The following is a 13,912-nucleotide window of genomic DNA, read 5'->3' on the forward strand; positions in this document are numbered from 1 at the left end:
TCATGTTGAGCTTCTCCTCAACCAACACGCCCAGGTCCTTCTCCTCAGGGCTGCTCTCAGTCCATTCTCCACGCAGCCTGTATTTGTGTTTGGGATTGCTCCAACCCAGGTGCAGGATTGCACTTGGCCTTGTTGAATATGACAAGGTTTGCACAGTCCCATCTCTCAAACCTGCTAAGGTCCCTCTGGATGACATCCTTTCCCTCCAGTGTGTCCACTGCACCACACAGCCTGGTGTAATTGGCAAACTTGGTGAGGGTGCTCTCAGTCCCACTGTCCATGTCACTGACAAAGATTTTTAACAGCACCAGCCCCAGAACTGATCCCTGAGAAATATCTTCACTTGGAACACCGGCCTCTCCTTGTTGACAAGAACAGGGTCCAACACAGCACCTCGCCTTGTTGGCTGCTCTATCACCTGGAGAAGGAACCTCCTGGATTGCTTACGCTTTACTGCGCTGTCTTCTCCAACAGGTATGTACCCATGAGGATCAGGGCTTGTGAAAGTGAGGCAATTATGTATTGTGTAAACCAAGATTCTTCAAGGTGGGAAAGAAGAGTCTGAGAGAGAGTATGGTGGAGCTTTATAAACTCAAATGGGCCATGGAGTCACTACCTCTCATAACACGAAAGAAAGGGGCATGAGATGATGTTTTTAGGTTCAAGACAAAGATGAAGGCAACAAGCTCTGCTTCTGGACAAAGAAGTTTCTCCCTTTACAGAACCTGTTTTCACAGGATGTTTGGGAGTATAGAAGCACCATAAATGGTTTTAAAAGCAAGTCAACAACTGTGTGGAAGATAAATCATCTGAAACACTAAGCTACCCCTTATATGAGGAAGACCCTAGACCAGAAGTGGCTGTCCTCCCTGCTGGGAATGAGCAGAGCTAAGATGCCAGATGGATAAGCTTTGCAGGCAAACCTGTTCTGACACTGTATCAACCAGACAATTTTTAGAAGTAGATTAGAAGAAACCCCGTTACCCTGCAGAGAAGTGCACAAGCACAGCTTTGCTTTCTTATGGGACTATGATCACCCTATTAGCATTAGTAGCATTTCTTGCTCTGGGATAAGTTACACTGTTTGCTATTCTAAAATTTAAAATAAAGATTAAGAAAAAGAGCCCATTCTTTTATTCTTTTTCCATGTATTTTTATGTTCTATGTTAGCTGAGGACAAAGCTACAGTCTGACAAGCCCTAAGCCAACACTGCTGCCAAAAGCAGCAGCTCTGCCCTCTCATACCACTGGGAAGTACAAATGGACGGGGAGGGGGGGGATGGTGGGAACAATGCGGGGAGTGCAAAATTAGCTTTCAGAGCTGAGAGAAAGAGGATTCGCTTTTTCATTCTTCTTCAGCCCTGCTGTAGGCAGGGCTAGCTTAGGCTGGTCCCAAGCTCTTATTGACCCATAATTTAATTTGGTGATGTTTCTTCTGACAGCTGTCCCCTGCAAATGGTAACTGTCCTCATCCCCCCTGAGAACAGCAGGAGTTGGTAGCTGAATGTGGTCTTTCTTGGCTCTGTCAGGCCATCCCAAATGACAGAAAATCCCTTGCTTATGAAAGGAAACACTACAGAAGTGACCTTTGCTCCATAATTAGAACTTTATTTATCAGGTAATTTTAATCACTGGAATTACTGAACGTTTTTGAATGGTTTTGTAATTCTATGGACAAAGAAGGATGATAACACCCTCAAATGAGCCATTAAAGATTTAACGAGTCATTTAATCACTAGGAGTCAGACCTGTGCTTTGATAGCAAGATCCAGTTTTGGGTAGTGATTATCTTCAGACAGATCAAAGGGCATGAATTGCTGAGGGGAGTGTAAAGCCCAACAGAGCCTCTGCCACGGAGTGAGAGGATCTGGGCTCTGGTGACCCAGCTTTCTTACAGCAGAGGAGCTTGCTCATGTCCAGTTACAGATAGATTTTTCCTTAGAGTATTTATCTAGTCTTAAATGGCTCTTCTACAAAACTAATGCTGGTGTTAGAATCCTTGTTGGTATGTCTCCAATTTATTCATATAATCTGTTGTAAGGAAAGCAGACAGTGTTGTTGTGAAGTAGAAAAGGGATGTTGCATTCCCCAGCCCACACTGAAAAAATCCTCTTCAGTAGAACAAAGGCCATATCAATGTTGCTGTGTGGGGGAGGAGGGGAGGGGCTGGGGGGGGCAAATCATTGGTGTCTGAGAGCAAAATCTGAGGGCCTTGAAGGAAAAAGCAAACTAGAGTGATAAAAGATGCACAAAATTGTACTTTGTGGGGCAATATTAGCAAAAACTTTAAGTTCCTTGAGGTGCAATATGAGCAAATGCAGTGATGGGTATCACACTTAAAATCACACTTGTCTGGTCACTGTGTGTGACAGTGACCTAATGCTGCTTTCTGTAAGAGTTGACTGAAGCACTGTAATGCAGCAATGCACGGAGTTTTCTTTTCCTTTTAAATCATATAGACAATGATAACATTTGTTAGCAAGGTGGCAGAAACAAGGGCAATTCTAGATTAGATTTGGTACAAGAGGAGACAACTTACTTTTACTGAATCTGAGCCTACTGCATCTGACAACCTTTAGATGCAGATGAAGAAATACTAAATTGATGTTATTTGTATTATACTGCAGCAATCTGATCCCTGTTATGTGAAGAGTATTTATGTATCTTGTCTTCTTCACATGACTCTAGGACAAATGCCCAGGGCAGATGGAAGAGATGATCAGCTGAGCTAATACTTGGACCAACAAATCATGCCTTTCCAAGGTGGTTAAAGATACCACTGAGTATCTGCACTAGAACAAGATGTTACTTCCCTTCTATACAGTAATGGACTTAAAGTCCAAGCTACTGCCAGGAGATGCAGCACTAGCTGTAAATGGAAAAGGAGCCTCTGGGATTCAAAGCTTGGCCCTTGATGAGGAGCCTTGCAGAGCAGAAATGCATACTTCCACCAGGTGAGCAGCCTCTTTGGCTGTGCCCCTGTGCACTGAAAAGCCACCTGCCCCATGCCCATAGTTGTGAACCACTGGGAGCTTAACTCCTCCTTGGCTCAAAACCTCTGTCTGCACTCTCACACACTGCCTGGATGGCCTCAGGCCCACCTTCACCTTGATATCCTGGGCTGCCTGCAGTGAGGGCTCAAGGGAGCAGCATCTGTCAAAGATGTCTCTAGTAGTGTAAGCATCAGGGGAGAGACTCCAGCTACCCTTTTCCCTGGTTCCCCCCAGGGTCACCTTGTGTATCCCTGGGTAGATGTAAGTTAAGCCATCTCCCTCCCGGATGAATTGTTTCACCCAAGGAGCATGAACCTTGAGTACTTGTCCCCTGACAGGGAAGAGCTGCTTGTCCCCCACCAGCTGTTGGGCTCCCATGCCTGTGCAGTTGACAACAATGTCATATTCACTCTGCAGCTCCCACAAGTCTGCCACTTTCCTGGTGTACATCTGGGTGCCAGTTGCTTTCAACCTGCAAAAAGACTCCAGAAAGTGAGGCAGAAAAGAAACCCCTAAACCCTTATGTAATTATTATAAACATTAAGTAAATTAGATTGCCTTTGCATTTACATACTGATCAAGACCAAACAATAGGTAGGACAAAAAGTAAAGAAAATGCCATGGAGGTTCTGTTTGTGATTTGTCTGATTTGATCAGAGGTATTTAGCCTGGTTGGGCTGAAAAAAGTACATCACGTTGAGCAGTTTTAGAGAAGGGTCTGGCATCAGACCCTATGCAAACAGTCAGGTCTTCATGGTCCGATTAATTTCTGTAACAGTATCAAGCTTTAACAGCCCAAGCAAGCTGGGAAACAACAGATTTATTTACCAACTTGCTCATGCTAGTGGCAGAGCTATTGTCCTACACCACTTTTAATGTGCCTGTTATATGCTTCATTCCCAACTCACCTCCTGAGCTACATAGCCATCTAGTGCCATGTGCCAAGTCCTAAGATCTGCACTAAGACTGGGCAGATGTGGTGCAGAACTCCCAGGGTGCCCATAACCTTCTGGAGCAGCAGCCAGCAGTCACCCAGGATGGCTCAGAGCACTATACATACATGTCTACTCTTCAGTGAAAGTCACTTTTTCTTAGGATACATTTTTGAGCTCAATTTCAAGCCAAATCCTCCCCTGAACTTGCCTGAATTTTGAAGCCATTCCCTGTGGAAAATCACTGGTATTAATCGGAGTCCCTGCATGTTGTCAGCTGGATCCCTTTGCAGGGTTTTTTTTGCTGGGGGTTTTAGCATAAGCAAGTCAGAAGACAGGTCTGTGATGGACTAAGTGGAAAATCCCATCCTCTAAAACATTCTAGCAGCTGGCAAAATCATCAACTCTGCTATGAAAGCAGTGGTTTCCCACAAAGCAGTGAGTGAGCCAAGAATCAAGGGCATAGTTGATGCTCTGGGGCTTGATGTAGCAACACACTGAAGCTGTCTGGGAAGAACAGGGGAGATCTCATGCAGTAGCTGGGGCTGGGCAACTTGCAGGAAGAGCTCCTAAGAGCTGTAACTAGGATTCTGTCACTATGCCATAAATAATACACAATGAAAAAAACTGCTGAAAACTCCTGAATTTGGGCAAGTAAGCAGGAAAAAATTCCTGAAGTCTATTTTTGGCCAAGCAAGGTGGGCACAGCAACAATTTTCCTTGTGGATTGCCAGGAGAATGGTCTATAAATACTGCTAAGGTCGCTAGGGGTTTGAGAATTAGTTACATGTTTAATATTCTCTCACTTCTCATTATCAGGGAGTAGAGAAAAAAAAGAGCTTGATCATGTCATTAGACTACGTCCTTTGAGAAATAAGACTAGAGCAGGAATAAGGAGGGAGCAGAAATCACATGGCAGATACTAAATGGTTGTACAACTTAGCTGTCCTGCAGCAGAAATTTGCTTCAGTTAGGCAATGAAACATGACAGATCATGTGTACCAAGTGGATGGCACAGACCTCACATGGCACTGGTGCCACAGGAGAACTCCCAGCCCACTTGGCTGCCACAACAAGAAATGCTTTTTCACATTTTGCAGCGTGATGAAAGGCATCCAAGTAACCAGCTGAGCTGGCAATTTGCAACTTGGTGTCAGTACACATCTCTTTACTTAACTCCAAATCAGCTTGCAGCATGTCTCTTTCTCTCAAGTGGATACAGCCATTTGCTCACTTTAGAGGTACTTATTTGGATTAAATACTTACCCCAGTATGTCCCAGGGTGTCAAAGCCCTTTTAGATCTGCATCCTGTCTCTCCTATGGTTCTCCAAAATTGAGGTATTGGGGAGAAACTTAAAAATTTGGAAATCAGCAGATTTTCTAACTTTGATGTCAATCCAGGCATGAGCTCTGAAGCTACAACTCCTCAGAATGAGTACATCACCCATCTTATGCAGGCAAACATTTTCAAAAAATTCTTACAAGATGATGCTGTTTAACATTTTGGGGCTTTTTTCACCTAAATGGATTAAGAAATTACTCCAATTGTTGAACAAATTTGAGATTAATTGGTCCAGCTACTTCATAGGAGCAAAGTCTTCACAATAAGACACCTTCCTAGATGTGCTTATTCTCACAGGGACTGGATGTCTCTTCAAAAACAGAGGGATATTATTTGGGAAGTTTGGCAAATGTGGAGCAGCCAAATGTTTTCTCACGACATGGGAGGTTCCTGATGTACCTTCAAGGTCTGGCTGGCCAAGCATGGCCCCTCTGGCTATTGGCCCTACGCCCAGGGTCACTCACACTCCAAGCCCCACTGTACAGACACACTGGGAGAAAGTGGACGTTGCATAAATAGGACCTTTCACATTTCAGAAAAGTTCTGTATTTATTTCCTGTGCTTCTCCCCAAGCAAGACCTTGTTGCATTTTCTGCAATGAGAAACAGCCTTTTCCCAGTTTTGTTCAAATCTAAGGCTCTCAAGCAGATTCCATCTTGCCTCCAGTCCCTCTGCCAGGGTTTCCCTCAGCATGCCCAGCCTGCAGCAAACCCTACCTTTTCTCCAGCCACAGCAGATAGGGTGGGCAGTCGCATTTCAGGGTCGTAAAGGCCTGACCAAATCGGTGCTGCGGGAACTTTTGGAGTTCTGCTTCGGACATTGGTCGAAATCCCAGCACAATATCTGACCAGAAAGGTAACTCTTCCTTGGGAGTGCTTTTAAAGATCTGCCAACTAAAAAGACAGAGAAAAATCTAGGAAACTTCACTGCTATTTCTCTGCCATGTTATGTGTCATGGCAATCTTAGCACAAGCCCAGGAGCTCAGGAACCTCTTTCCCCTGCAGAGTGCAGCTCTGCAAGGCTAACAGCAATGCAGAAAAATTGCTGCCTGCTCCTGCAATACCTGCCTGGGCAAACAGGCAGAAGATCAGCATAACTGAGTGTGAGGATGGCACACCAGAGTAAATAAACTGCAGAGAGCCCTACCAGAGATAGTGTATGTAGAGAGTGCCCTCATACAGTGTCCCCACCACAACTGCAGACACCTGGCTGGACCCAGTGGGGCCACTTGCACACCTGTTCACCATTCCTTGGGTATGCATAAAGCTGAAGAGTGCTCAGTCTCAATACTCCTAAGAGGTGAATTTCTCAGTACATAATAGGCACCAGAAAACACCCCCAACACACATGCCCCAGTTGAACCCCTGTACCAAATTGCTGAAGCTGGAGAATCCTGCAGTCCATCCCTATGGAGATGATCCCTGCTGCAAACAACTAGTGGGTGACAGTGTGGAAAACATAGGTTATTAAAAGATAGTGTGTGCTAGTCAGATTTGGGTGGGTTTTCTGTGCACACATATTCCTGAACTTTGCCTAAAAATACATTGCATATAAGCAGCTACAATGTAGTTTATTGGGAATACAGACATAAAAGCTACTCCCTGAAGGGAATACCCCTGAATTCTAGCAAAGAAAACCTGTCTGCTTGATCCAGAACACAGGACAAATGTACCAAAGGCTTCTCCAGAGGTTGCTCTTACCCAGAGACCAGGTGAATGCCAGCCTCTGATGCCTCGGCTGAGTTGCTGATGGCAAAAAGGTAAGTGAAGGTCTCTTTGAACCACTGCTTCTGCCTGTGGATCGGTGTGTCTGCATGTGAACAAAACCAAACTTGCAGAGAAGAATAATGCAAAGAAGAGAATCATACAAATGAGTGTCAAGGATATGGGACAGACAGGGAACACAGGTCAAGGCACTATTTTTCCTGAGCATCCATGCACCACTGCACACCTGGACACAGCTGCATGAGGTGCCATGGGCAGTTCTGCCCTCCTGAATTAAACGAACCTGGGTAGGTGTGAGGGATGAGCATTCCAGCTGCCACATCACTTGTTGTGTTGGGGCTGAACTGGTCCGAAAGGACTGTCACAGAGCAGCTGGGACAAATCTCTGTGATGCACAGTGCTGTGGACAGGCCAATGACACCTGCACCCACCACTGCAACCTTGGGTGAGGCCATCTCCAGGATGCAGAGCCAGAGGAGAGAGGTTCCTACCTGCATTTGGAAACAACATATCACACATCACTGTCATCCAGGGCGAGTATCAGGCTATGAAATACCCACACGAAATGTAACATAATCCCAGGACTGTGGTTAGGATTAAAAAAAACTCAGCCTTTGATATGACAAAAAAGTTTTGAAATGTCTTTAAGCAGCCATTACTTCATCCTCAGCACAAGTGAGTGATGTGTAACATGCACCACTAGTGCATGGGCTAGTTTGGGGAAGGTTTCCTCAATAAAATCTGAGGGAGTGAGGCACCCATCAAGTTTTCTATCATGTCGGGTGCAAAAGGCACAGAGCTCTGGAGAAATTGGCTTTTTTAAAGCTTTTTAAGCCTAAAGGTTACTTGAATATTGGGATCTCCAGCAGTGAGGGCTATCACTGCCTGGGCAGCAGAAGCAAATTACACTGGAGGCTTCCAATCCATTCTTGGTCCTTGTACCTGCCAGCATGACTCACTACCTTGGAGAGATTTGTGGGCATCCAAGGCTGCCATGCTCTCTCAGCAGCACATGGCAGTCCTCAGGTGCCAGCCAGTCTTGCTGCTCCAAAAGCATGTATTTTTGCCTCTTTCTGCATTTCTTTATAACTTGCTTTATGTCCTGGAGCAGCTCCACTCCACTCCTCATCTGCTGATTGCAACTCCAGGAAGTGCAGTGTCTCTATTTTCCCCTGTCCTGGGCAAGCTTTGGAGCTGGCACCTGTCCTGGGGAGTGGCACACAGCTCTTGGTAGACAGTCACTTGGTTACCCATCCCAGTGAGGTGCCAGCCTGTGTTCCTGGCCATGGCCAGCTCAGGTGCCACTGACAAAGGCACCAAGCAGAACTAAACCATGCAGCTCCGTGCACCCTGCAAACTGCCCAAAGCCAGGACTAAATGGGCCCAGAAGAGAGACACTGGGCAACCTCAGAGGTGAGAAATCCTTTAGCAGCTTCGAACAGGTGAGTAGGGGTGCTCCTGCTGGGTCAGGCACCCCTTCCATAGGTCACTGCCAAAATCTGACCGAGGAGGTAGGGGGAGGATCCCTTATGCCTATGACTAACTTTTTCCTGGAATAGCTACAATATTCACTCTCCGAGAGGATGCTGAGTGAGACACACATTCAGTTTTGTGCTCTGATGGTTCTAGTTTCTCCTATGGGGCCTGCTTATCAGTGACTGTAGAGATCCTGCCCTGCTAATTGCTTTCTGAGAACTTTTACTGGAAACCAGTGCCCGCACTGAAAATGACAGGTTGATTTAGCACCTTCCTGTGGCTTTTTGGAGTCTTTGATGTAAATTTAGGCAAGACAGACAACCTGGAATTATGATAGGTCAGGTTTACTTATGAGATCCTTGTTCATAACTGTTCACACAGCTTCTCACTTACCCCTGAGGTTCTATTACTTAAAATGCAATGTCTCTGCTATGTAAGAAGGGAAAGAGCAGCAGGAAGTGTTGCCTGTCATTGCATTCCTTCTGCATCACAGCCAAGGGTTGTTACAACCCGTCTTCTTCCTCTCTGGGCAACACATAAGTTTCTTTCTGCTAATTATCACATCTTCTTTCATAAGCTGATTACAGAAGTGCCTGCATAATAGGCACTGCGCCTCTGTAGGCACAGAGGAAGAGGACACAGTATGGGGGGGAAATTGGACCCTGGACCAGAACTACTGGCCTGCACGGCTGACACCCAGAAACCCAGTCTGGAAAAATGCTGTGGAAAGAGAAAGTAAGGAAGAATATTGGTGACAAGAAATTGGGAGGCCTGGGTAATAATTCTGTAATTACTGAGGAAAGCTGGTTCTGAGAAAGGTATCAAAATACATGTTTATGAACAAACCTTCTCACTCAGAATTGGCAGCTGTAGAAATGATGTGTGGCTCTCAGAGTGCCCAGTTATCCTCCCAGCAGTCCATCCATGGACAAGCACAGCTCTGCTTTTTCAGCTGCCCTGGAACATATGCAATGGGTACATTATCCACCTGCTAGAGATGTGCTTTCAGTTGTCCCTCACAACTCTCCTTCACTGAAGCCCTTGGACCATGGTGGAGATTGAATTTCCTGACTGACCTCCCTGTCCCTGGGGAAGAAACGGGAGCTGTGGCTTGGTGGAGATTCAGGTTTCACAAGTCTACCCAGTTCAGATGGGATTTTTGCAGATGAGCCAGTCTGATATCAACTGATCCCTATGCTGCAAAATCCAGCGAGGGCAGGAAGGGGCTGCTGACAGTGCTGGAGCCTGTGAGAGCAGCTCAGAAGAACATGACAAGCACCTGTTCAATACACCACTTTTCCTGCACCTACTGCTACAGTCCAGGAGCACAAGCCTTCATGTCAAAAACTAACTGGGTGCAAAGCAGAGGCTACACACAGCTTGTCTGAGCAAGCACAGCTCGGGCTTTGCAGAACTACTGATCCCACTTTGAGTACAAGGCCCACCTATGGCTCTGCCCTCACAGCACAGCTGGCATCTTGCTGGGTGGACGGCAGAGAAGGAGAAACTATTTTTAGCTGATGTGGCAGCCCAGCTTAGTCCCAGCAGGGTTGACACTTCTCATCCCCTCAGACAGGCCTGAGCGTTTTGCAAAAATCAGCATTTAAAAAGCAGATCAGTTGCAGTAGCTCTTGGGGAGTGAGGTGAATGCTGTCAGGTATTGTTTAGCTCTCTGTCTCTTCATAGTGTAGGAAGAACAGGACAGAAGCCAGAGGGAATCACCTGGAGCTGTATTCCCCAGCAATGAGGACACCAGTTGCCGGATGTGGGTTTCATGTCCCTGTCACCCTCCTGCTTCTCCCAGGCCAGAACAAGTTTTAAAAATATTGAGATCCTTTGTGACATGACTTCACCTACCAATCCCTGCAGCTGAGACACAATGTCAGTCTCATGTGACACAAGGAGGTCTTTATTCTTTCTTGCCTCAAATAGTTGTATGTCACCACTAAGTGCCACTAACTCTCAGCTCTAACATCATTCTGGCAGTGGGTAACATGGCCAACATGGATTGTTCTCCAGCACACACACAGACAGAGGAACATGTACATCCACTGCCAGCTGCAGCTGCAGCCCACAGTCACAGCAGGCTGGACACTCTTAGCTTGTGTCGCAATCCAGCTGGCCTACCAAAATAAGCATATTTACACACCCAAATAAACAGTGGAAAAAGCCCAGCTGAACTGTTGACCAGAAAAGTTAGAACAGGAAGTAACTAAAGAAAACCAAAACCTGTTATATTTGGAAGGCTTGGTTTGTTGGGTTTTTTTTAACTGACTCTCATCATAAGTAAGTGCTGAAACACTGTTTTGAATTGTGTGAAGCCTGTGGTACTGGGGAGCAAAGGCTCAAGCCTTTCCAAGCTGCTGGAGGGACTCCTCATCCACCACGGCAGCTGTACCCACTGTCCCTGTCAGTGCATGCCATGGAACACTTTTTCCCTTCATTTTTTTGTTGATCACTTTTGTTTTATCACTTCCCCAATTTACAAGCACCCTTGCTGTTTCTTCCCTTCACATGGCCCCAGAGAGGGGCTTTTCTGGGCAAAGACAGATTCATTCTTGGGTGTTTGCTGCAGAGGAGCTCCTGATTTTGGCTTTTTGACCCTGGCCAGGTGCCTGGTCCCCTTTCTGCTCTTTGGGCTGCCCTGTACATTTAGGAAGTACTGCAGGAGAAAGGCAAGGCTATCTTTCTTCACCGAGCAAAGGACTGTAGAGGCTTCTCGGGATCCCCTCAGCCTTTCGGCCCGCACAGCACCGCTGCCAGAAAGCAGGATTCACAGGCGACCACGGAGAGCCACTGTCACGGGGGACCCCGGGGCTACCAGGAGGCCTCAGCTCCTCCTTCGGGTGGATTGTTTGCAAGCGTGAGACACACCTTCGAAGGGATGGTAGATATACCCCTCCATCAGCCGCCTGCAAGAGCCGCCTTCACCAAGAGCGCCTAAACACCGAGCTGCTCTTGCTTTCCTCCCAAACGGGAGAGGAAAGCAATCCTCTCTGCGATCCCCGCTCCCCCAGGGCCGGCATGTCGCCGCTCTGGGCGAGGAAAAAGGGAACAGGGAGCAGCTGTGATCCCGGACCTCCCCCCAGCTAAGCCCTGCGGTTCACCCCTCGCCCCGGTGTGTGGGCTGAGCCTTCCCCGCCCCGGCTCCGGGAGATGGGATCTGCCCGCGGGAATCCCCCACGCAGCCACTGCGGGCGCTTCCCCGGCCCTCGGCAGCAAAGGGGCTCCGGCACCAACATTTACTTTTTCACCTAGAAGTACGGTCTGGAAACAACCCGAGCGGGGAGAGCAGGCGATACCTGGTGAGGAGGAGACCCCGGTCCCGCCTGGAAGAGCCGGCGCCCGGCTCTGCGCCCCGCTGGCTGAAGGAGCTGTTTGTGCCCGGGCTCGGGCTCGGGCCGCCTCCGGCGCTGGCAGCGCTCCCGGAGCCCCGGCGGCCTCTGCCGGGGCCGGGCCCTCCGCCGCCTGCCAGAACTTTTCCCCCTGATATTCCCTCTGGGGGAGGCCCAGCGGGACCCGCTGTGCCGCAGGGAATACATTGTCCTGTTCCCTCCCTGACAGGCAGTCATGTTCGGAGTGTTTCTGGCGCTGCCTGAGGATTGCCCCAGCGCTTGAGCAATGGCGCGAGCGGCCAGGAGGGGAACTCCAGCCGCCGCAGGTCGGTGAGGAACGAGCGGGTTCCTGCCAGACCGCAAATCCCTAATGAGCCAGCCAGGCAGGGCTGTTTGCAGCAGAAAAACAGGAGTTTGTCAAAAACAAACCTCTCTGCAGGAGCTCTGGGATGAAATTGCATGCCATATACCCCGGTTTATTGCCTCCGGGGCATTAGCCGTTGGCAGGATATTTTGGCTAATATTTGACAGCCTGAGCATTCGTCCCTGAACACTCAGCAGGAGTGTTTGCCGACCGCTCCCCTCCAGCCCTGTCGAACAGCATTTGCAACGGGTCTTCCAAGCAGGTGCCTTTTCTCTGTAGCCATTTGAATTCAGACCAGCAGCTATCCAAAGCCATTCGACAGATATGTTGCTGTTCATCCATATCTGTATGAACAGCAACAGCGTGTTCCACACACGGTGGATTGCTCTTGCCTCCCAAGCTAGCTGTGCTCTTAAAACTAAAGCCATGATACATTACACATCACTGACCTTTAAGATACATGCTTTTTAAAGGATTTTCCCTTCAACAAGGCAGAATTCTCCCAGATTATAGTATAGTTTAATTTTTCTGAGTGTTCTGAAAATAGGGGATTAAGACAGGGAAGGCAGCAGACAAAGAGAGGTTTGCTTGTTTACAAGTTAAAGTTTTAATGGGCTTGCTGTATTGTAAAAATGAACACTATTCTAAGTCATTGCAGGGTATCTGCAATAGATTTGGAGAGTTCCTTTCACATATGGAAATATACAAATATAAACAGAGGTTGCAGTTCCACCTAAGATAAAAACTGCCTGCTACTTCTCCTGAGATTCTACTGCTTATTGCTTAGAACTTTGCCAAATTGGAATTATTTGGATCAAAATGTTCTGTAACAGATGTTTGTGCAAGTCTGAAGGTTTCAGGGAATTCTCAGTGTGTTTGTTCCTGAGAATAAAATGCAGGAAATTCAAGCTGGTTTGGGATACCAAATCTAATAATAATGTCATTGAAAAGAATCTTCTATGGGTTAAAGTACTTTGCAAAGGTGAATAAACACATTGTGTTTGGTAAAGCGCAACTCATGATTTGTGCATTTGGGAAGAGAATGCCAGCCTTCTGGCACAGAACAAACACAGCCCTGATTGTACTTGGAGCTCTTCCTGAACCATGACAGGCAGTGGCATCCCAGAACACCACCAACTCAGCTGAAGCAGTCCTGAAGAAATGTTACCTTTTACCTTAGTATTTGTTTGCTATCCTAAACAGAGCCATAACAACGGGCAGAAATGACCCCTCTGAACACAGCAGTGCTGACCTATTTCAGACCTTGTAAATGATATGCATAATTTATCTGCCACTTCTTTAACCAGTTGAAGTCAAGCATCAGTGCCCATAGCAAGTTACTATCTCAACAAAGAGTTTCAGCTGTGCCTCATTTTGCTGTTTTCCCATGTTATTTACTTACTTCTGGGGGGAATTATCTCTCCACGTGGAAGAAACCAGCAGTGATGGCATTCCTATTTAAAAGCTTTGTGAAAATATCTACTGAGAGATAGCCCATTTATCCCTGGTTGTTTTGCCATGTTCCTGATTACCTCAGTCAAAACCACTTTTTAATTTCATCACTGGCGGTGAGACTGTGGAGACAATCTTTACAATAATCACTCCTTAATGCTGTTTTGTTCTTATTCCCATGCAAGTCTGTTCATCTCCATGTGGAAGATTATGAGGCAAGGTTAATAACTAAATGTCTATGAGCATTCCATAGCTGGAGCCTACTTACCTGCAACAAATACCCAAGCAAATA

At 46.9% G+C, this 13,912-nt stretch overlaps 1 protein-coding gene and 1 long non-coding RNA gene across 3 annotated transcripts; one reads left to right on the forward strand and one right to left on the reverse strand.

Moving 5' to 3' along the window:
* Positions 1-1,587: 1,587 nt before the first annotated feature.
* DDO (D-aspartate oxidase) lies at positions 1,588-11,812 on the reverse strand. 2 transcript variants are annotated; one of them, XM_072926784.1, is made up of 5 exons: positions 11,772-11,812; positions 7,277-7,484; positions 6,970-7,078; positions 5,985-6,161; positions 1,588-3,465 (listed from the first exon to the last, which is right to left on the reverse strand). In XM_072926784.1, the coding sequence occupies exons 2-5, from the start codon at positions 7,446-7,448 to the stop codon at positions 2,898-2,900; spliced, it is 1,026 nt and encodes a 341-aa protein (XP_072782885.1). In that variant the 5' UTR covers positions 7,449-7,484; positions 11,772-11,812; the 3' UTR covers positions 1,588-2,897. The 2 variants fall into 2 exon arrangements, with proteins under 2 accessions (XP_072782885.1, XP_072782884.1); XM_072926783.1 differs by lacking the exon at positions 11,772-11,812 and adding an exon at positions 9,316-9,426.
* LOC115494311 (uncharacterized) lies at positions 10,868-13,177 on the forward strand. Its single transcript, XR_003959275.4, has 2 exons — positions 10,868-11,774; positions 12,034-13,177. It is a non-coding gene; the product is annotated as an uncharacterized lncRNA (long non-coding RNA).
* The last annotated feature ends 735 nt before the right edge of the window (positions 13,178-13,912 follow it).

This window comes from Taeniopygia guttata, chromosome 3 (assembly GCF_048771995.1).
Source record: "Taeniopygia guttata chromosome 3, bTaeGut7.mat, whole genome shotgun sequence".
Taxonomy (NCBI): domain Eukaryota; kingdom Metazoa; phylum Chordata; class Aves; order Passeriformes; family Estrildidae; genus Taeniopygia; species Taeniopygia guttata.